At 41.8% G+C, this 24,579-nt stretch overlaps 1 protein-coding gene across 6 annotated transcripts in view; it reads right to left on the bottom strand.

Annotated features, from left to right (window-relative positions):
- The window catches only part of ptpn4a (protein tyrosine phosphatase non-receptor type 4a), a 404,635-nt gene that overhangs the window by 35,120 nt on the left and 344,936 nt on the right, over positions 1-24,579 (bottom strand). For all 6 annotated transcript variants that reach the window (XR_005944523.1, XM_041200092.1, XM_041200091.1 and 3 more), the window contains 5 exons: positions 19,222-19,305; positions 16,391-16,447; positions 9,948-10,104; positions 9,606-9,772; positions 5,145-5,235 (listed from right to left, as the gene is read on the bottom strand). Coding sequence is in view for 5 of the 6 variants with exons in the window: in XM_041200092.1 (XP_041056026.1) it covers positions 5,145-5,235; positions 9,606-9,772; positions 9,948-10,104; positions 16,391-16,447; positions 19,222-19,305 (556 nt within the window). In the remaining variant the exon portion in view is untranslated. The remainder of the gene's footprint in view (positions 1-5,144; positions 5,236-9,605; positions 9,773-9,947; positions 10,105-16,390; positions 16,448-19,221; positions 19,306-24,579) is intronic.

Genomic DNA, 24,579 nt, shown 5'->3' with positions numbered 1-24,579 from the left:
GCACCTAAATAGAGCTGGGACTAAGTTCCTTGCATTGTGTTTTGCTAGTGCTACTTGGGAGCTTAGCCTAATTTGGCAGGGTTGTGGAAACCATGAGATAATAACCTGGAAATACCATGGTGCATGGAATGCTGGAAGAGATAGATAGCACTAGAATAGGGAATAGTAAGCTATTAGGTGGGTTCAAAGAAAGGGGGAAAGTAACAAAGTGTAAATTTGAGTATTGCTGAAAAAAGAGACATGATGTTGAAGCTTTTGAGAAACTGAATTGAGAAATCTGTCAGTGGGTTCTCGACTACTGTCTACTGTAAGCCTATCTTCACTGGTCAATATACACAATGAGGTTCTTATAGTTCCACATGCTATAAGATGGGCCTCATCAGTAACTTCATAAATAGGGCCCGAAAGGCTCACAGTGCAAGCTTTGTTCTTGTATTCTCTGCCCCTATTAATAAAGCCCAGGATATTGTACGCTTTAGTAACTGCTCTCTCCACCTTTCCTGCCACCTTCAATGATCTATGCACATACCCATGTCTTTCTGTTCCTGCACCCCCTTCAAAACTTCACCCTTTATTTTATATTGTCTGTCCATGTTCTTCCTACCAGAATGCGCCACTTCACACTTCTCTGCATTGAACTTCATCTGCCAACTCCACCAACTTGTCTATGTCCTTTTGAAGTTCTACACTCTCCTCCTTGCAGTCTACAACACTCCCAAGCTTCGTATCATCTGCAATCTTTGAAACTGTCCTCTGCACATCAAGATCTAGATCATTAATATATATCAGGAAAAGCAAGGGTCCCAATATTGACCCCCGGGGAACTTCACTACAAACCTTCCTCCAGCTCAAAAAATATCCATTGACCATTACTCTCTGCTTCCTATTTTTCAGGCAATTTTGAATCCAAGTTGCTAATGTCCCTTTTATTCCATGAGCAATAACTTCTCACAAGTCTGTTCAGTGCTGGTGTGATGCCAGGTATGTGGGCTGTATGTCTCAATGACTGGCAGGTCGTATCAAACAGCACATCCCTTCGGCTGTTCACAACAAGCAAAGAACTGACCATAATAAACCAGCCTGTGCTTGCAAAACTCAAAACAGTGTCCAACGTTAGAAGTGATTCCGCGATTGGACAAGACTTGCTAAACTATCCTTATTGTGCTAAAAATTACACTGACAACCAATTTAAGATTATTAGTCGGACTCGCAGTGTGTTCACTTACAAATGCTGGAAGCTACATATATTCACACACAGGGCCCTGTTCTTCGAAGACAGAAGGAGCACGCACTGCGTCTTTTTCAATTAAACAAAAGCTTGGGGAACAGCCATTCCCCATGATAATGCCTTGAACAGAGTCAGTTTGCCTGGTTTGAATTTAAACAAAAGTTTGGCAATTATAAGTTCCCTTGTGCATTCTCCATGGCAAACAGAGTATACTTGCCAACCAATCAGCATCCTCTTCTCATGCAATATGCTCCCTTTACAATTGGTGTTCTTGCGAATCTGTCCTCATGAGTGCAAGACATTGGCAACATGAATTCCTTTTCAAGCAATACTCAAGTTCTGTACTACCAAACAACTAAAAGTCCAAATTGGGGTTATTGTGCACGTATGTGAATACACAGATTGTGGTAAATAGGTCAGTGAGTTACAGATTGCCATGTGGAAACATGACAGAGTACTAGCTTAAAAGAGGGCAGGATTGGGTGTTAAATATTCCTGGATAAAAGGAGTTCAGGAAAAGAAGAAAAGGAGAAGGGTGGCAGTATTAATTAAAGGAGAGCATTGTAATGCTGAAGAAAGATGATGTCCCAGATGGGTCAAAGTCAGAATCTATTTGGTTCGGGCTAGGGAACAAAAATGGTGCAACTACACTTCTCAGTGTAGTCTAAAGGCCACCAACAAGTGGGAAGGATGTAGAGGAACAAGTGAGCAAGGAAATTACAGAGAGATGTAAAAATGATAGAGTAGCTATAATGGGGGACTTTAATTATCTGAATATAGAATTGGGATAGTAGTAGTAGTGTAACGGGATGAGGGGGACAAGAGTTGCTAGAGTTCAAGGAAGTTTTCTACAGCAGTATCTTTCATTCCAATGAGAAAAGAGACACTGCTAGACCTGGTTCTTGGGAATGAGGTGGGCCAAGTTAATCAAGTGTCAGTAGGAGAACATGTAGTAGACAGTGATCCTTGTACCATAAGATTTAGTCTGGCAATGGAAAAGGACAAAAAACGATCCAGAGTAAGAATAATTAACTGGGGGAAAGTCAACTTCAAAGGGACAAGAATGGGGCCGAATAGATTGGAGTCAGCGGTTGGCAGGAAAAACAGTAGCTGAAGAATGAGCTACCTTCTAAGATGAGAATTTAGCACACTCAAGGAAAGTTAGGGCAAACAAAAGAGAAATTAAGATAAAGAAAAAAGTGTGCTTATGACAGATGTCAGGTAGAAAATACAATGCAGAACCAGATTGAATACAGATGGTTCAGAGGGGAGGTGAAAAGCAAATGAGAGAAGCAAATAAGAGTATGAAAACAGATTGGCAGCCAACATAAAAGGGGATCCCAAAGTCTTCTAATAGGGATACAAATAGTAAAAGGAGGGCAGCAGCTGATTAAAAATCAAGGAGGGGATTTATGCATGGAGGCAGAGGGTATAGCTGACATATTAAATGAATACTTTTCACCTGTCTTTACCAAGGACCAGGCATGTGAAAAAAGAGGTAATTCAGACTATAGATAGGTTTAAAGTTGATAAGGAGGTGGTACTGAATTGGCTGCCAATGCTTAAAGTTGAGAAGGTACCAGGACAGGATGAGAGGCATCCAGGATAAAGAATAAAGTGAGATTTGAAAGTGCAGAGGCGCAGGCTGTAATTTTTCAGACTTCCTTAAATTCAGGGGTGGTGCCAGAGAATTTAAGAATTACAAATTTTACACCCTTGTTTCAAAAAAGGGTGCAAAGATAAGCCGAGCAACTACAGGCTAATCAGTTTAATTTCGGTGGTGGGGAACCTTCTAAAAACAATAATTCGAGACAAAATTAATAGTCACATGGACAAATGTGGGTTAATTAAGGAAAGCCTGCAGGGATTTCTTAAGGGAAAATCATGTTTAACTAACTTGGAATTTTTGAAGAAGTAACAGAGAAGGCTGATGAGGGCAATGCTGCTGATGTGGTGTACACAGAAGTCCAAAAGGCATTTGTTTGATAGAGTTCCGCACGATAAGCCTGTGAGCAAAGTTATAGCTCACGGAATAAAAGGAGCAATAGCAACATGGATATGAAATTGGCTGAGTGACAGGAAACAGTGAGTAGTGGTTAATGGACGTTTCTCAAGCTGGATGAAGACTTGCAGAGGAGCTCTCTAGGGGGCAGTGTTGGGGCCCTTGCTATTTTTGATACATAGAAATGACTTAGGCCTTATGTACAGCACATAATTCAACATTTGCGGATGATTGTTCACAATGCTTGCAAGTTTTATGTGAGGAGGATAGCACAAAGTTCAAAAGGAAATAGACAAGTTTGTAGAATGGGCAGACAGGTGGCAGATGAAGTTAAACGCGGAGAAATGTGAAGTGATTCATTTTGATAGGAAGAAAATGGAGAGGCAATGTAAAATAAAATGGGAGGCAATGGCATAGTGGACTAGTAATCCAGAGACCCAAGATAATACTCGGGGGACCTGGGTTCGAATCCTGCCACGCCAGATGGTGGAATTTGAGTTCAATAAAAACCTGGAATTAAGAGTCTAATAATGAACATGAAACCATTGCTAATTGTTGTAAAAACACATTTGGTTCACTAGTGTCCTTTAGAGAAGGAAATCTGCTGTCGTTACCTGGTATGACCTACATGTGATTCCCGACCCGCAGGAATGTGGTTGACTCTTAAGTGCCCTCTGAACAAGGGCAATTCGGGATGGGCAATAAATACTTGCCTAGCCAGCGACGCCCACATCCCATGAATGAATAAAAAAAAACGAGCAGGATTCTAAAAGGGGTGCAGAACAGAGGGACAAAACTGTATATGCACACAAGACACTGAAGATTGAGAGTGTGGTTAATAGAGCATACAGCATTCTAGGCTTTGTTAATAGGGACAGTACTCTAAGGAGGTTATGTTGAACTTATATAAGACATTAGTTCAGCCTCAGCTGGAGTATTGCATCAAGTTCTGGGCACTGCACTGGAAGAATGTGAACACATTGCAGAAAAGATTTATGAGAATGGTTCCAGGGATCAGGAACTTTGGTTATGAAGACTGAAGGGAGAAGTTAGTACTGCTTTCCTTGGAGAAAAGGCGGTTGAGAGGATACTTAATAGGGGTACATTATTCAAAATCTTGAGGGGTCTGGACAGAGCAGATCGGGAGAAACTGTTCCCAAGTGTGAAAGAATCGAGAACAAGGGGACAGAGATTTAAAATATCTCACAACAACGATATGAGAAAAAAACTTTTCGTGCAGCGAGTGGTTAAGCTCTGGAATGCACTGCCTGAGATTGTGGTGGAGGCAGGGTCAATCGAAGCATTCAAAAGGGAATTAAACTGTTATCTGAAAAGCAAGAAAGTGCAGAGTTACAGGGAGAAGGCAGGAAAATGGCACTAAGTGAATTGCTTAGACAGCCAGCATAGACTTGACGGGCTCAATGGCTTCCTTCTATACTCTTAGAATACTGTGATTCTGTGAATTTGGGGATCTTGTATGGAACCGTAACAACATTTGGGGCTCTGATCTGGGATCATAACAGCACCCTATGAAATACAAATTCAAAACAAGAACAAAATACTGAAAAACAGCATTGTTCATCCAAATTTAATAACATTTCACGTGGTGTACTGTAACTTTACTCAAACGAAGACATGAAGTACACTGCATTTTCTAAGAAACATTTGTACTTAGAAGAATGACTTTCCTTTACGTAAATAGTGCTGGGATCAGAAATTCTGGGAGACTTTTGAAGAGGTTAACAGGCATGGTTCAGAACAGAAGTCCTTTGTTTCCCTTGGAGATTACAAAATAAACAGAGATTGTGGCTCAAGCCCCAAACAGAAAGGCTTCTCTGTTGCAAGATCTTGCAGATTATAAATTCCTCAGCTGCACTGGTGGCATAAAATGAAAATAAAGCAAATTATACTTACAAGGTGAGATGTCTCTATATCTGTTTTTAGAAATGTTGAGAGGTAACTTGGCACATGACATCGTCATACCAGGCTTTTTTCTATACAGTTGCTAAGAAGAAAAAAAAAGTTTAACCTTCAACAAATATGACAAAAGAATTGATTGGCCCAAGAAGATCAAGATCCGTCTAATTCATCTTCTACCATTTTGATTCAACAATAATGGAGATGTTAACTAATTATACAAGTAGCTTGTTGTACATATGCTCAGCTTGATTGTTTCAAAAATACAATGCTTACATTGACTTATATTTGGTTATCCAAGAGCTTTGGTAAACATTTAAGACAATTCTAGCAATTAGGTCAACTTAACATTTAGTGAAAATTGTGTACACTCTTTTAATCACTTTTTAAAAAATAGCTTTCCCTTTTCTTCCCTGCACCAATTTCTGACAACTTGAAATGCTGCATTTCCAAAGCGACTACATCAGGATGAGACATTACTGTGATAAAACAAAAAACTGCGGATGCTGGAAATCCAAAACAAAAACAGAATTACCTGGAAAAACTCAGCAGGTCCGGCAGCATCGGTGGAGAAGAAAAGAGTTGACGTTTCGATTTCCCTCTGTTGAAGGGTCATGAGGACTCGAAACATCAACTCTTTTCTTCTCCACCGATGCTGCCGGACCTGCTGAGTTTTTCCAGTAATTTTGTTTTTGTTTTGAGACATTACTGTTCTGTCTGCCTATTCAGGTGAATGTTAAAGATTCCATGGTACAATTTGAAGAGGAGAATTCTCCTGGTGTTTTTCTCTCAGCCAATGCCACCATAATAACAGATTAAATGGTTATTCACTTCACTGATATTGAAGGGATATTGCTACTACAGATGGATGCTGCATCTGTCTGTGTAGAAAAAGTCATTGCAGTCCAAAAAATTAATTGGGTGTATTGTTACAAGAAAATATAATGATAAGGCACTACATAACAATTTATTTGGCCATTGATGTAAGTGAGCTGAAACAGTGAGAGCGCCAAGGAATAGTTTTTTTTTAACCATTTTTTTGCCTTTGGATCTGTTAAGCCAAGAATAGCCATGTAACTTGCCCCTGGTCTGTCACTCATATGGTTTATGACTTAACAATAGAAGTGCACACAGCAACATGATGTATTACAGGGCATTCAGAACTGGAAACATGCTGTTCAAAGAATCATGGCATGAACTCACTTTACAGTCCTTTGTGGCATATCAATATGAGTCAGATATTTGTTTGGCAAAACTGCAGTTACTTATACATGTCTGCAAGATACAATGAGCAGATAGCCAAGTCCCTAATGAATTTGATAGTTTTTACAAGTTTGTTACCAATGGACCAACATCTTTGCTCACCATTGCAAATGGCAGGTATTCCAAGCATGGCTTCCACATCACCAAGAAAACTATTATTCATAATCCTAATAAATCTATAGTTACTACTAAATAAGGGGGTAGAAGACATTTACTAGAACAGTACCAGGGATGAGGGACTTCACAATACTGGTATACAATAATGACAATGAAGATCCAAATTCACATCCATTAAAACAAATAGGCAAGAGCTTTACTTAATTCTTCCACAACCTCATCATAACAGGAAACAGCAAAAAGATCTTTTTTCAATGGCAAGTTTATAAAAAGTGCATTGTATCACACACTCTATATTATGTAATATTTATCAAAGAAACATGTGTGACAGACAGGACACCATGCAAACAAATGTGAAATTAACGAAAATTTAATTGTATCCTATTGTAATCATTTGAATGGAAATGCTATCATAAGGATGGCCAGACACTCTTTACTTCAAAAGGGAAATAAGCAGGCAGTCAGGAAATCACTTTCATTTCTAGCCGATCTGGGCAATGGTCATACGTGCTAGGACACCATCCGCGACGACTGTTACCATGGTTTTGCTAGTCTTATATCTTGCCAGTCTTTTTTGACACATCCATATCTTCTTTCAGGATTATTAGCTACACTCTGATCACATTGTTTTCCTATCAGATTGTTTATTTTAACTGCCATCTGATGAATTATCTTTTAAATGTCACATGTTGGTGTCTTTCTTTGATAAAACTAGAGTGTAATTGAATCATCACAAAGAGAATTTTGCTTTGATGTCCACAACGTTATCTCAGCTTTAATTATATGTATTCTATCAAATGATAAAAATTCTAGTGTCCTTTACTCAGATATTCATGTCAAGCCAATTTTAAGCTTAACCACTAAAATCTCTGCAGTATTGAAAAAGTACTCGTGGAAAATTGAAAAAGCTGGGGGTGTTCTCTTTTGAGCAGAGAAGATCAAGGGGAGAATTGCTAAAGGTTTTCAAAATCATGAATAGTTTTAATAGAATAAAGAGAATTTGTTTCCAGCAGCAGTAGGGTTAGTAACCACATGCCACAGATTTAAAATCTGCACCAAAGGACTGGAGATGACACAAGGGAACAAATTGTTTTAAAAAAGAACTGTGATGATCTGGAGTACACTGCTTGAAAGAATGGGGGAAGCAGATTCTGATGCTTGGAAGCATTGTAAACTGTGAGGGGGACAGTGTTGAAATTCAAAAAGACATAAACAAGTTGATGGAGTGGGCAGATAGGGGGCAGATGAAGTTCAATGCAGGAAAATGTGAGGTGATTTTTTTTTGTAGGAAGAACATGGAGACAATATAAATAAGGGGTACAACTCAAGAGTGTGCAGGAGCAGAAGGACCTGGGTGTCTATGTGCATAAGTCATTAAAGATGGCAGGGCAGGTGGAGAGAACAGTTATAAAGCATACAGTATCCTAGGCTTTATTAATAGGGGCAGAGAGCACAAGAGCAAGAAGATTGTGTTGAACTTGTATGGGATACGAGTTAGAGCTCAGCTGGAATATTGTGTACAGTTCTGGGTGCCACACTTTAGGGAGACGTGAATGCATTGGAGAGCATGCAGAAGAGGTTTACAAAAATGGCTTCAAGGATGAGGAACTTCAGTTATGAAAACAGATTGGAGGATTTGAGGCTGCCATCCTTGGATAGAAGGAGGCTAAGAGGAGATTTGATAGAGGTGTTCAAAATCATGAGGGGGCTGGACAGAATAGATAGGGAGAAACTGTTCTCACTCATAAAAGGATAGAGAATAAGAGGGCATATGTTTGAATTGATTTGCAAAAGAAGATGCGAGAAAAAACATTTTCACACAGCGAGTGGTTCGGGTGTGGGAAGCATTGCCTGAAGTGTGGTGGGGGCAGATTCAATCGAGGCATTCAAGTGGGCATTAGATGATTATTTAAACAGAAACAATGTGCAGAGTTACGGGGAAAAGGCAGAAGAATGACACAGAGTCATAATGCGCATTTGGAGAACTGGTGCAGGCATGATGAGCCAAATGGCCACCTTCTGCACCGTAACAATTCTGTGGTACAATACTAACATTCATATGGGAATTGGATAAATACTTGAAGGGAAAACAAATTCATGGTTAGGGGAAGAGCAGGGTACTGAAGTTAATTGGATAACACTATCAAAGACATGATGGTCTGAATGGCCTCCTTCCGTGCTGTATCATTCTATGATTCTAAAATAATGAATGCACATTACTACTATAAACTAACATGAATACTGTGGTTAGTTGTTGATCAAGGGATAATGTGGGACATGCTCAATGCTACATGACTTATACAAGTAAGGATGTTCAACAGCATTACCATTACTGAAACTCCCAAACAAAGTCATCCTGCCCATCATCATTAGAAACTGGACCAGTCACAAAGTACCATGGCTAAACATGCAGATCAGAGGCTGGATATTCTGTGAGTAACTCTCCTCCCTGAAGTATTTCTACCATCTACAAGGCACAAGCCAGGAATGTGATGGAATATTTTTCCATGTGCCTGGATGAGTGCAGCTCCAACAACACTCAAGAAACCCGACACCAACCAGGACAAAGCAACCGGCTTGATTGGCACCCATCCACCATCTCAAGTATTCACTTATTCCATTACCTGCGCACCATGACTACAGTATGTACCATCTGCAAGATGAATAACTCACCAAGGATTCTTCAACAGTATTTTCCAAAGCCCAATCTTTACTTCCGAGAACAACAAGGGCAGCAGGCACATGGAAACACAAACAGCTCCAACTTCCCCTCCAAGTCACGCACCACCCTGCCTTGGAAATATACTGCCATTCCTTTGTACATTATTGAATCAGAATCCTGGAAGTCCCTGGCTAACAGAACTGTGGATCTACCTACATCACGTGGATTGCAGCAGTTCAAGAAGGGAACTCACCACCATCTTCTCAAGGGCAATTAGAAATTGGCAATAAATGCTGGCCTTGCTCACATCTCATGAATGAATAAAAAAAGCAAGCCTGAAAAATGATACTTGTTTATACTTTGATTAAATTATGCAATTTTGTGCAGTTTTTAAAAAAAAAAGATAAAATGCTCACATCAAACTGTGCAAGAATAGTTCCAGTCTCCAGACCATCTCGTAAATGTATCATTGACTCACTTAAGGCATCGTCATCCTGATGGATTACATCCAGAGGAGATTTCTCCGGAATGTACTGAAAATCAGGTTCACTTTCTGCCTTCTCTTCTACAACGTCATAAACAGCTTGAGAAGACAAAACAAATTCTCACAATTAGAGAATGAATTTAAAAACAGTGCAATATATCACTCAGGAAATTGGGTTCAGGTAGCCCAACTAAGCATGCTAGATAAAAAAAGCTCTTGAGCTTGAATAATAGTTACTTTGTTATTTGCAAAGCAAATGAAGACCTACACTTACCATTGGGTCGAACTAATAATATTAGTTCTTCAGAGCGAATCTCGCAGCTGGCTTTGATGAATGTAACAACTTGGTCATGGGTGTAGTCTGATATATCCCTACCATTAATCAGTACAACCTGATCGCCTTCATTGAGTCGTGGAACACAAGTGTCAGCCTGCAGATTATAAAATAAAAGATGTCTAAAATCTCCACAGCCATTTAAATCAGAGTTTTAAAATTGCTGCATTCTATAGTGAAAACATCACACAATCTATTTTTTTTTTAAAGTTAGAAGTTTTATAGCAGAAATAAATTTCAGCAACATCTACATATTCGCGAAATTACACTCAGTTTTTACAAATTTACTGAGCCAGAATCCAATGTGGAATTCTTCAGCTCCTACCAATAGGAGACAAAACAAAATTATGGCCCACCACTGGTCCATAAGAGTATGCCTAAAAATATCTGAATATTTGCTCAAATCTACAGATAGTAAAAAATATGTGCTCATATACAACTTTCAAAACTTCCAATAGCAAGAGTCTCACAAATAGCACTGAGATGAATGACCAGATGGCATATTTAGGTGATTTTGGATGAAGGAAAAATGTTGGATAAAACATCCAAACTCTCTGCCCAGCTTTGTAAAATGGGATCTATTACAGTCCCCCTGAAGAGGTAAACATATCTTTTTCATATCTCATCTTAAACAGAGTAACTCTGATAATGCAACATCCCCGCAGGACTGTACTGAAGCGCCATCCAAGATTGGGTCCCAACAATGTGGCACAAACATGCAACCTGGCACTGTCCCTGGATACACAGATCAGCCATGTTATTCTGTGTAAGTAAAGGCTATAAGGGTTCTCTCTACTACCGAGTGCCACAAAAATGTAGTATTAGTCTGAACTCCTACTTAGCGACAAACTGAGTTGCACACCAACTGAAATTACATGTGACTTTGCTCTAACCTTTTAGATGTCCCAGTAGCTTTCCACAGCTTGAAATTCAGCAAGTTAAAATTACTTAAATCAAATGTTTCAAAAATCAAAATTGATCAACATTCATCCTGCCTTAATTGACAAGTAGGAACTGGAGGAAATATGGTAGGTGTAACTTTTTAAATGAATAATGAACTGAGGTTTTTGATGTGATTGCAGGTTCTGAAATTTTATGGCTCTGATCCCTGAGAAAGTAGAGACGGCTTTTGCACAAGGTATATGGAAACCACATTTTGTTCAGGCAAAACTCATGGGATTGACTTTTACATGAGTATATACATTATTTATTCAGAGTATTACAGCTGGATTGTGTTAATGTCCAGATCCCTTTAAAAAAATTACAAGCTGTTTCTTTCCCTGCTTTAAATCAGGTCCAGAAGTATTCAGAGATGAGTGGCCGAAGGCAAAAAGGTCCAAAAAGGTTTTGTGACAGGAATTATGTAATTATAGCACTTCTTACAATCTGTAGTGAATGTGAATGTTTCTAAGGCCTCTTCAAATGGATGGAATAATTAGATTGTGTGCGAGTAGAAACATTGAGCCTTAACTTCCGACTAGCGTCAGAAAGTGCTGGCCTGCAGGAATTAGAAGAAATAAAATGCACACTTAACTGGTCTTGAAAATTACATTGACACTTCTGTTCGCTGGAACTGCTTGGGGCCTCCAATGAAAGACTCCTCGCAGGTTCCAATAAAGTTGAACTCAAGTGGATTCAAGGAGGCCACAAAGTTTAAATGGCCAGGGAAATTGACAGGCCAGGAGGGAGGTAAGTGGAAGATGGGTTCTGGGGGGTTGTGTCGGTCGGAGGTCTGGTGGTGGTGGGGTATTCCAAGGTGAGAAGGGGGTTGTGGTGGTGTATGTCAGGATTCTGTTGGGAATGGGGGTTCTGAGGTCTGAGGCATAGGTCAGTCAAAGAGAGGAGGGGTGGGTGTCAGAGGTCAGGGGATTGGAGTTGTCAGAGGGTCAGGGCTGGGGGGAGGGTAAGTGGTGTTGGAGGGGTTGGGAGGGACGAGGGTGGGGGCATTCCCGTGGCGTTGGTCTGGGTCTTTATGATAGTTACTTGGGAGTTAGAAGAGGTTCTAACTTTTTCTGAGTAACTACTGGTATAAACTGGTGGAACCATCTGAAGTTTGCGATTTAAACCACATTTCTGGATGGTTCCCAGCGCAGCGCAATTGTCCAGAGGAAGAATGCACTTCTGGGCAATTGCTGTGCAAAACCCTTATCTGAGTACTTCCCAGTGGAATTCTGAATGCTGCAATGCTGATACAAAAGCATGGGTCCACTGCCTTGATGGTAATAGAAGATAAACTGATGGCTTCTGAGCTTTTTGCATCTTTGGGGTACCTGCAAAATCCCTTGCTGGAAAGCTCGGAAGCTACAGGCCATTAGTTTACCTTCTATTACCATTAAGACAGTGGATGCATGCATTTGTATCAAATTACCAAAGTGACCTCAGCATTTCAGCATTCAATGCAGCGAGTGCATGTAATACAGGAGTCCAAACTGAAAAGAGGAAATGACCTTTTTGGACACAAAGCGATGCAAAGGATTATGGCAGTGTTTTGCAAACGATTTTCCAATGTGACCCCATTTTAACTCACCACGACCTTCTCAAGGGCAATAGGAATGGGCAACAAATGCTGGCCTTGCCAGCAATGCCCACATCCATGAATGAATACAGAGAAAGAAACTCGAACCCAGATGCCGGCAAAAACAAAATCAAACAAATCAGCATAATAACATTCAGCATATAATTATTAAAGTTTGCATTTTATAGATCAATACATTATACAGATATAAAAATCTGTTTTTAAAGTTCTTTGTAAAAATGTTATTTTATATACTCATGTAAGTTTCAGCCATATTTCCTGTTGATAGGAAACTCAGTGAAGCCCCTCATCCCTCGATCCCAATACACATTGTAATTGGCCCCTCTCCCTCTGAACACACACGCCTCTCATCCCAACATTCTTCCCTCCACTCAATTAGTGGCCCCTCTTCTCAACCTTCCTTACCCCTATCCCGCTCACCCACTTCTCAGCTGCCTCTCTTCACAACCGCCCTTTCCCAAACTGACTCACTTGGTAGTCTGGCCTTTCCAACAGCCTTGTAGCAACACCAAGCTTCATGGGGCTTCACAGGCCCCTCCATGGTCAAGTCACCATGACTGAAAACCACCGCCAATTCATTATAATCCACCGATACTTCTGCTCTCTCTCCTGGGTAGCTAGTTGTACTGAGTCAAAGCATGTCCCTTACTTGTCAGTTTTATCCTATTTTGCAAGAACTCGCATTCGGAACTCCCTTCCTAACAGCACTGTGTGTGTACCTACACCACATGGACTGCACCAGGTCAAGAAGGAAGCTCACCACCACCTTCTCAAGGGCAAATAGGGATGGGTGATAAATGCTGGCCCAGCCAGCGAAGCCCACATCCTGTGAATGAAAAAAAATATTCAATGAAGATCTCATCTTCTGTATCAAGCTCAGGCTTCACTACTCCATCCTCACCTGCCAACCCCCATCACAATGCAGGCCTCCCATACCATGGAGTCAGGTTCCAATATTCCCTCACCATTCCCCCCACCACAAAGTTTGGCAGGCTAATGGAGACTCAGGCTGATCAGAATCCTGTGCTCAAAAGATTGTATGGGATCCTGTTAAACCTGGAGAAGGGTCCCCAGATGATGCTATTAAAGTCTAAAGAATGCTTTCATTCTCAAATATAGAACAAAGAACAAAGAAAAGTACAGCACAGGAACAAGCCCTTCGGCCCTCCAAGCCTGCGCCGATCATATTGCCTGTCAAATTAAAACATTTTGCACTTCCGGGGTCCGTATCCCTCTATTCCCATCCTATTCATGTATTTGTCAAGCTGCCTCTTAAACACCACTATCGTACCTGCTTCCACCACCTCTTCTGGCAGTGAATTCCAGACACTCACTACCCTTTGCGTAAAAAAACTTGCCCCGCACATCTCCTCTAAAATTTTCTCCTCTCACCTTAAATCTATATCCCCTAGTAATTGACTCTTCCACCCTGGGAAAAAGCTTCTGACTATCTACTCTGTCCATGCCACTCATAATTTTGTAAACTTCTATCAAGTCACACCTCAGTCTCCGTCGCTCTAATGAGAAAAATCCGAGTTTCTTCAATCTCTCCTCATAGCTAATAATCTCCAGATCAGGCAGCATCCTGATAAATCTCCTCTGCACCCTCACCAACGCCTCCATATCCTTCTTGTAATGTGGCGACCAGAATTGCACGCAATATTCCAAGTGTGGCCTAACCAAGGTTCTCTACAGCTGCAGCATGACTTCCCACCTTTTATACTCAATATCCCTGTCGATGAAGGCAAGCATGCCATATGCCTTCCTGACTACCTTATCCACCTGCATTGCCACTTTCAGTGACCTGTGGACCTGTACACCCAGATCCCTCTGCCCAATGAACTTAAGGGTTCTGCCATTTACTGTATAATTCCTACCTGTATTAGACCTTCCAAAATGCATTACCTCATATTTGTCCGGATTAAACTCCATCTGCCATTTCTCCACCCAAGTCTCCAAATGATCTATATCCTGTTGTATCTTTTGACAATCCTCTTCACTATCTGCAACTCCTCCAACCTTAGTATCGTCTGCAAACTTACTAATTAGCCTAGTTACATTTTCCTCCAAATCATTTATGTATACTACAAACAGCAAAGGTCCCAGCACTGATCCCTGTGGAACTCCACTAGTCACAGCTCTCCATTCAGAAAAGCACCCTTCCGCTGCTACCCTCTGTCTTCTATGACCAAGCCAATTCTGTATCCAGCTTGCCAGCTCACCTCTGATCCTGTGCGACTTTACCTTCTGTACCAGTCTGCCATGAGGGACCTTGTCAAAGGCCTTACTGAAACCCATGCATATAACATCCATTGCCCTTCCATCCTCAAAAAACTCGATAAAGGTAGTGAGACACGACCTCTCCTTCACAAAACCATGCTGCCTCTCATTAATATGCCCATTTGCTTCCAAATGGTAATAAATCCTGTCACGAAGAATCTTCTCCAATAATTTTCCTACCACTGACGTAAAGCTCACCAGCCTGTAATTTCCTGGATTATCCCTGCTACCCTTCTTAAACAATGGAACAATATTGGCCATTCTCCAGCCCTCTGGGACCTCACCCGTAGCCTGTGAGGATACAAAGATTTCTGCCAAGGCCCCAGCAATCTCTTCCCTTGCCTCCCTCAATACTATGGGGTAGATCCCATCTGGCCCTGGGGATTTATCCATCTTAATATTCTTCAAGACGTTTAACACCTCCTCTTTTTTGATCTCAACATGATCCAGGCTATCTACACAGTCTTCCCTAGACAAATCGACCACTAAGTCCTTCTGTTTGGTGAATACTGATGAGAAATATTCATTTAATATCTCTCCCATTTCTTCTAACTCCACACACAGATTCCCACCTCTGTCCCTGAGTGGGCCTACCCTTCCGCTAGCTACCCTCTTGCTTTTTACATATGTATAAAAGGCCTTGGGATTTTCCTTAATCCTGGTTGCCAATGACTTTTCATGATCCCTTTTAGCCCACCTGACTCCTTGCTTAAGTTTCTTCCTACTTTCTTTATATTCTCCATGGGCTTCATCTGTTCCCAGCCTTCTAGCCCTTACGAATGCTTCCCTTTACTTTTTGACTAATCTCACAATATCCTTCGTTATCCAAGGTTCCTGCAACTTGCCATACTTATCTTTCATCCTAGCAGGAACATGCTGGTCCTGAATTCTTATCAACTGACGTTTGAAAGCCCCCCCCATATGTCAGTTGTTGATTTGCCCTCAAACATCCGCCTCTAGTCTAGATTCCTCAGTTCCTGCCTAATATAGTTATAATTAGCCTTCCCCCAATTAAGCACCTTAACCCGAGGATTCCTGTTATCCTTTTCCACCATTACCTTGAAACTTACTGAATTATGGTCACTTTTCCTGAAATGCTCCCCTACTGAAACTTTGACCACCTGGCTGGGTTCATTCCCTAATATCAAGTCCAGTATTGCCCCTTCCCTAGTTGGACTATCTACATATTGTCTCAGGAAGCCCTCCTGGATGCACCTTACAAATTCTACACCATCCAAGCCCCTATAGACAGATTTGTGCATCCAGAGCAACAATTGGCTCAATACAGACCCTCACTCCAGTTCCAGCCCAGTACAGAGTCTGCCCTCACTGATTGCAGAGTTGCGATTTTTTTGAACCCCATCAAGGTTGGAACATATATTTAAAATAGCAGATTTCTAAGATGCCGATGTCGGAAATCTGGCAAATGCTGGAAATCTCTTATCCCTGGAAGCACTGAACCTGTGATCTCCTTTGAAAATCATTTAAATTGCAAAAGCTGATTTTTCATGTGTCAGCTGCGCTGAGAAAATATTCTTCATTTAATACTTTATAGACAGCTACTCACTGGTGTTCCAGGTGCCACTCGTGATACTATTACTGGCATTTTCTGATCAATACCACCCTGTAAAAAGAAGGAAAAGGAGTTGAATACTCCCTAAGTAAATGAACATGATGAAATAATGAACATAATTGTTAGAACAGGCTACCAACAGTCAATTAAACCAGAAAGTGCAACATACTTATGTAATTAGACCACGGTTCCATCTTCCAGTAAAATAAACTATTGACTACCACCACTCAAGCATATTGGGCTGATCGCCGCTGCCGAAATTGGCCCCGCAGCCATTTTAAGTGGGGGGTGGGGGGGTGGGGGAAGAAGGCCAATTAAGGCTCACCCAGCGGGCTGCTCAACGGGAAGCACTATGCACTTCCTGTGCGGGGGGAGGGATTCCCCAACTGTCAAAGTGCGCGCTTTCACGCATGTGCGCAAAACAGCGCACATCTCCCTGAGACTAAGTGCTGCCTCAGGGAGAGCACTGACAGTGTTTGAAACTTTAAAAATAGAAAAATTAAAAAATTATTAAAGTGTCCCCCTCATGTGACAATGTTAATAAATATCACAAAAACTTTATTAAACTTTTTTAAAACAGACATGAAACCTCATCCCGCCAGTCGATGAGGTTTCATATTTTTTCAGAAGCCCGCCTGGGCTCCTGGGCTCCTGGCCTGCCACCAGCCTTAAAGTTGGATGGGCAGGGCCTTTAATTGGTTTAACTACCCTCTCAATGGCCTCAACTGGCCACTGACAGGTCAGCGGGTGGACAACTGATCGCGCAGTCCGTCCGCCTTCCTGAATACTTAAATGGGACGGGATGATGTCGGGGGAACCCCTATTGTCACCCCACATCGGTGAGCGGGCCCCGCCCCCAGCTCGCCGACAGAAAAATTCTGCCCATTGTTATAAAAATGTTAATTTTACATATAACAAGTTCTGACACCCAAACCAAGCTGATAAATGTGTCAAATTTGATCTGCTGTGACCAAATTTCTGGGTTGAGTGGCATAGGTTGCTTCCCATCAGCAACATGAGAATCTTGCTTTCGATGAAAGTTGACACATGCTGCCCTATATATTCCTTTGATGTTATAACCTGAGGGTGCAACAATAATAACCCACTTGTGACCTGAACCTGATTTTTTTTTATCTATTATGTCTGGGCTCACTTAATCAGTATATCTAATTTTCACCAAACACATGAGAAGAAAACATCCCTTTTAGCCCACAGTGGTCATCATAGTTGACTTAAACAGGAGAGCTTCTGCCTTTGCATCTTTGTCATTTCACAATGTCTCCCTGCACGTCTCACTTTTAATCCCCCTCAGCAGATAGGATCAAGGGACTTTAGGATCAAGGGATTTTCCAACACAATAGCTGAGAGATGTTTACTAAGCAAGCTAACAGATTGTTTATCGTTTTGTCTCTGTGGAAAACATTTTGTTTTCTGTAACCATCTTCCATCTGTGTATCTATTTTTAAAAAGAGAGTATTTTGTTTGGAAAAGAGGCATGAAAAGTAACTGATTTCTTAACCTTAAGTGTAACTACATGCTTTTGTGATGTCTAAATTTACTGAACAAATTCAGAATATTTTAATTCATTCATGGGATATAGGCTTCACTGGCCGGGTCAGCATGTATTGCCCATCCCTAATTGCCCTTGAGAAGGAGGTGTTGAGCTGCCTTCTTGAGCCACTACAGTCCATACACCCACAGTGCTGTTAGGGAGTTCCAGTATTTTGACCCAGCGACAGTGAAGGAACTACAATATATTTCCAAATCAGGATGGCGAGTGACTTGGAGGGTAATTTCCAGGTGATGGTGTTCCCATTTACTTGTTGCCCTTGTCCTTCTAGATGGTAGTGGTCGTGGGTTTGGAAGGTGCTGTCTTTGGAGCCTTGGTGAATTCCTGCAGTGCATCTTGTAAATGGCACACTGCTGCTACTATGCACTGGTGGTGGAGGCAATGAATGTTTGTGGATGTGGTGCCGTGCCAGTCAATCAGACTGCTTTGTCCTGGACAGTGTCAAGCTTCTGTTGGAGCTGCACTCATCCAGGCAAGTGGGGAGTATACAATCACACTCCTGACTTGTGCCTTGTAGATGGTGGACAGGCTTTGGGGAGTCAGGAGGCGAGTTAACCGTCACAGGATTCCTAGCCTCTGACCTGCTCTTGTAGCCACTGTACTTATATAGCTAGTCCAGTTCAGTTTCTGGTCAATGGTAACCCCCAGGATATTGATAGCGGGGGATTCAGTGATAGTAATGCCACTAAGTGTCAAGGGGTGATGGTTAGATTCTCTCTTGTTGGAGATGGTCATTGCCTGGCATTTGTGTGGCGCGAATGTTACTTGCCACTTGTCAGTCCAAGCCTGGATATTGTCCAGGTCTTACTGCATTTGGACATGGACTACTTCAGCATCTGACGAGTTATGAATGGTGCTGAACATTGTGCAATCATCAGTGAACATCCCCACTTCTGACCTTATGATGGAAGGAAGGTCATTGATGAAGCAGCTGAAGATGGTTGGGCCAAGGACATTACCCTGAGGAACTCCTGCAGTGATGTCCTTGAGCGGAGATGACTGACCTCCAACAACCACAACCATCTTGCTTTGTGCTCAGTGTGACTCCAACCTGTGGAGAGTTTTTCCCCGATTCTCATTGACTCCCGTTTTTGCCACACTCAGTCAAATGCTGCCCTGATGTCAAGGGCAGTCACTCTCACCTCACTTTGGGATTTCAGCTCTTTTGTCCATGTATGAACCATAAAGGACCAACCCCAATAGGTGATGCATATTCAACTGCATAAGAGAGTTTGTCAATATAAGCAAGATGTACCTTAACATTGAAACCGAATCTCCCATTCTCATCCGCTTTCATTCTTATCAGAACTAGATTGTCATGAGGAACAATACCATTTGGCTGCAGAAAGCAGAAACAGGATATTAAAGTCATACGTGCTAAAGAGATTGGAGATTCTTCTTAAAGGTTACAAATTAAGCAGAACATATAGGCTATTAATATTCAACTCTAGAGGTCACTTGCCAACAAATCACATCCAACTAGCATTTAAGATGAATGAATGTTCACTTGGGATCTTCTCTCATGTTTTTTCTGTGAAATTAAATGAAAGAAACCCATTACCTCCCTCCTTTTAAAATACAGCTATCTAAGCACTGAGCTAGAAAGCTGCATCTTGTTTGGATTATTGACTTTTGTGACTTCTGCCTTGGTCCTTTATCCATGTTTCTTAATTTATAAAAATGTCCTATCAATACCGCTGAAGGTGAGTCAGCATTTGTAAAGGGAAAAAATAGGTTATGGTATTTCAGATCTGCAGCCATTAGAGCAGTCTGATGAAGGCTGTACACTAGAATATAACCTGTCTTTTCTCTTTACAGATACCAATGGACAGGCTGTGTATATTGGGCAGTTTTTATTTCAGATCCCAACATTTGCAGCTATCCCTTTTATTTCATCCTTTTGAAGGTTGTTTATTTGAAAGCACATTACATTTCAAGATATTGGCCACATTTAAATGTCCAAACATTATTTCACAACAATTGCGACATCTTAAAAACTGGGTTTGTGGATTTAGACCAATGAAACTCAGTTTAACTGACCACAGAAAAGTTGTCCTCTGGAATTGGGTATCTGAATCATGAAACTCTGAACACCTGCTTCTTCTGTCGGAACTCTTGCGACATCCTTCACACCTGTGTTTTGGACTGTTCATGGGTGCTCTTGCATTGACATTACGTATTTCAGCTTTGCCATGGCTTTCAGGTTGTTGGCTACTTCAGAATTCTTTTGTAGCAACAAGAGTCATTCACACATTTGCACAACTGTCAATTCAGATGATATTTCCTTTCTATTTAAGTTGAATTCAGCACTTGATCCACATAATACAAGCACATTAAGACCAACTATCTACTTAAACTGGATATATTTTAGGTTTAATATAAACAAGTCAAATCAAAATTAACTTTTCATTCCTGCACGGACTATGGGTTTCCAGCATATTAGTTTGATTTCCTTAAGTTGCAACTTTTGTTTCCTAATTACCAAAGAATTTCCCACCATCGGAAGCTGTGACTCAATCTTGTGAATTGCATCAGCTTCACGTTCATTTAAACAATGCCAAATGCAATTCCACTGAGCACGTTAAAGAATTTATGAGGGCAAACATACTTTATTAAGCTTGTGTATAAACTGCATCACAGAACACTGCACAGTTTTAAATTTTTAATAGATGGCTCAAAGGTTTAAGAGAAATTTTCTTTGAATTATGGTGGTAGTTTTCCGTCTCGTAAAATGGTATGTGCTGTGGCAGTCAACTCTGTGTTAAGCATCACTTATTGTGGCACAGAAGTATGACAGTCTCTGCTGAATTTGCTGCAGAGGAAGGCAGTGGGCTAGGAAGGTGGAGGATTCACTAGGCCTTCTTCTCAGCCAGCTCAGCTTTTTATTTCTGCTTGCCTCTCACAATGCCCTTCCAAACAGTCAGTCAGTGTCCAGGTCATGGCCATCAGTGATCGTCTCCCAGTTGTCGGTGTTAACGTCCACCACCTTAATATCTCACTTGGAAGTGCCCTTGTGTAGACGCCCACGAGGTCATGATCCAGTGGCCAGTTAGTGTTAGTAGCCAGTAGAATTAGTATGATCCAGGACCTCGAGAATGGTGATCTTATCCTGCCAAGAGATGCCAAGGATACCTCTGAGACAGCTAAGGCTGAAACTGTCCAGTCTTTTCTCCTGCCTGGTAAATGTTATCTCACCACTGTAGAGCAGTGCACAAAGGACGCAGGCTTGGTAGGTTCTCAGTTTGGTGGTCTCAGTTATGTTACTCAGCTTGGACACAACATAGAAACATAAAAAACAGAAGCAGGTCATTCGACCCTTCGAGCCTGCTCTGCCATTCAATATGATCATGGCTGGTCCTCTACCTCAACACTTTACTCGAGCTCTCCCCATTCTCCTTGGCGCCTTTAGAGTCCGGAAATTAATTTCCTTTTTAAATATATTCAGTGACTTAGCCTCCACAGCCTTCTGTGGTAGAGAATTCCATAGGTTCACCACCCCCTAAATGAAGAAATTTATCCTCATCTCAGTCCTAAATGGTCTACCCCATATCCTGAGACTGTGGCCCCTTGTTCTAGACACCCACAGCCAGAGGAAATATCATCCCTGCATCTAATCTGTCCATCCGTCAGAATTTTATATGTTTCAATGAGATCTCCTCTCAGTCTTCTAAACTCCAGCAAATACAGGCCTAGTCGGCCCAATCTCTGCTCATAGGACCATACTGCCATCCCAGGAATCAGTCTGGCAAACCTTCACTGCACTCCCTCCACGGCAAGTATATCCTTTCTTAGGTAAGGAGACCAAAACTGCACACAATACGCCAGGTGTGGTTTCACCAAAGCCTTGTACAGCTGTAGTAAGACTCCTTGTTCCTGTTCTCAAGTCCTCTCGCAATGAAGGCCAACATACCATTTGCTTAATGCACCTGTATGCTTGCTTTCACCTGCATGCTTGCTTTCAGTGATTGGTGTACAAGGACACCAGGTCCCTTTGTACATGAACATTTCCCAATCTATCACCATTTAACTAATACTCTGCCATTCTGTTTTTCCTACCGAAGTGGATAACTTCACACTTATCCATATTATACTGCATCTGCCATGTATTTGCCCACTCACTCAACCTGTCACAATCACGCTGAAGCCTCTTAACACTCTCATTACTCACATTCCCACCAAGTTTTGTGTCGTCATCTGCAAACTTGGTTCCCTCATCCAAATCATTGATATATATTGTGAATAGCTGGGGCCCAAACATGGATCCCTGCAGTACCCCACTAGTCACCGCTTGGCACTCCGAAGATGACCTATTTATTCCTACTCTGTTTCCTGTCTGCTAACCAATTCTCAGTCCATGCCAATATATTATCCCCATTCCATGTGCTTTAATTTAACACACTAACCTCTTAAGTGGGGCTTAAGCTTTATGAAAATCCAAATAAACCATATCTACTGGTTCTCCCTTATCTATTATGCTAGTTAGCAAAAACTCCTGTAGGTTTGTAAAACATGATTTCCCTTTCATAAATCCATGTTGACTTTGTCTAATCCTGTTGATATTTCTAAGTATCCTGTTATCACATCCTTTATAATAGACTCTAGCATTTTCCCTAACAGCTGCAACTTTTGCAATGCTTGAGTTGATTTTAGCAACAAGTCATAGATTGCTGGTGATTCTAGAACCTCGGTATGTGAAGCTATCAACAGCTTCCAGTGCCATATTGTCCATGCTGATAGATGATGGTATGGCAATACCCTGGAGCATGACATTTATCTTCCTGATGCTGATGGGCAAAGTCCAAAGCCTGTCCACCATCTACAAGGCACGAGTCAGGAGTGTGATAGAATACTCCCCACTCATCTGTGTGAGCGCAGCTCCCACAACACTCAGGAAGCTTGACACCATCCAGGTCAAAGCAGCCCGCTTGATTGGCACTGCATCCTCAAACATTCACTCACCCCACCACCGACACACAGGAGCAGCAGTGTATACCATCTACAAGATGCACTGCAGGATTTCATTAAGGCTTCTTAGACAGCACTTTCCAAACGCACGACCACTATCATCTAGAAGGACAAGGGCAGCAGGTAGATGGGAACACCACCACCTGGAAGTTCCTCTCCAAGTCACTCACCATCCTGACTTGGAAATATAACGCCATTCCTAAATCCAAACTCCCTTCCTATCAGCACTGTGGGCGCACTTACACCACATGAACTGCAGCGGTTCAAGAAGTTAGCTCACCACCACCTTCTCAAAGGCAACCAGGAATGGGCAATAAATGCTGGCCCAGCCAGCAAAGCCCACATCCCGTGAATGAATAAAAAAAACAAACTCTTCATAGGAGTGAGAGAGTCTTTCCATTTGCCACTGAAGGTTTCCTCGGTATGGAATGCTAGTGTTGCATTATCAGCATCTCTGATGAGGACTTGGTGTATCTTTGTCTTGGGTCTCAGGGGAGCAAGGCTGAACAGTTTTGGGTCAGCTCTGCTATGCAAGTAGACACCCTCCATAGATGGCCTGAAGACATACGACAGCAGTAAAGAGAAGACTGTGCCACAGAGTGCTGGTATGGTCAAAACCCGGTCTGGCTGCATTAGAGAGTTGCACCTTACCCATTGTGTTGGCATGGAAAGAGGAGATCACACTGAGCAGCTTTGGTAAACAGCCAATTTTCTCCAGCAGTTTAAATAGATGCCTCTGCTCATACAGTCGAACGCCTTGGTGAGACTGAAGGCAATATATGGTGGCCTTCTTTGCTCACAGCATTTCTCCTGAAACTGCCAGACAGAGATGATCAAGTCAACTGTAGATCTTCCAGTTCTGAAACCACAATGGGATTTGGGGTAGATGCGTTCAACCAAGATCGGCAGTCTGACAAGGGCAACATGGGCAAATACTTTTCCCACGATGCTCATCAGAGAGATGCCTCGATGATCGTTGCAAATGCAAGGTCGCTTTTGTTCTTGTACAGGGTCACAATCTTTGCACAGATCATATCCTGGAGCACTGCCCCCTCCCTCCAGAAGAGATAGAGATGTTCTTGCAGATGCTGCAGGAGTGTTGGTTTCCCATGCTTGAAGTGTTCAAGCAGTATAGAACCCATGCCGAGCAAGTCAATAACTTCACTAAGCTCCTCCACTATGAGTTCAATATCGAGCTCTGCCATGATAGGCAGGCTTTCTATGGTGCCTACGGCTTCCTTGGGTGACTGCATTCTCCTTAGAGTACAATTCAAGATAGTGTTCCACCCATCTCTCCAACTGCTTACTGCAGTCAGTGGTGATCTTCCCTGCCTTTGTTTTCAATGGAGTTGTTTTATTTGCTGATGGGCCTGTTGCCTTTTTAATCCCTTCATACATGACCCTGGCATCCCTGTGTTGAAGGACATCCGAATACTCTGACAAAGTTGTAAGAAGAACCCACTGGGGTACCGCCTAATAGTCTGTTGGACTTTACTTCAAATGGCTCTTAGTGCACTTAAGAGTTTTTTTTGCTCAGATTACTATCGTAATTCATCAGAACAGGCTGCTTGGTCTTCAACGACAGGTTGTTAACCTCAAATCAGTCAGCATTTCCCCCTCTTACTTGCCATGTGTCAAGAGTGCAGTA

The sequence above is a fragment of the Carcharodon carcharias genome, chromosome 12 (assembly GCF_017639515.1).
Source record: "Carcharodon carcharias isolate sCarCar2 chromosome 12, sCarCar2.pri, whole genome shotgun sequence".
NCBI lineage: Eukaryota > Metazoa > Chordata > Chondrichthyes > Lamniformes > Lamnidae > Carcharodon > Carcharodon carcharias.
Note: the sequence above shows the minus strand (reverse complement) of the source record. Positions and strands in the feature narration are given on the sequence as shown.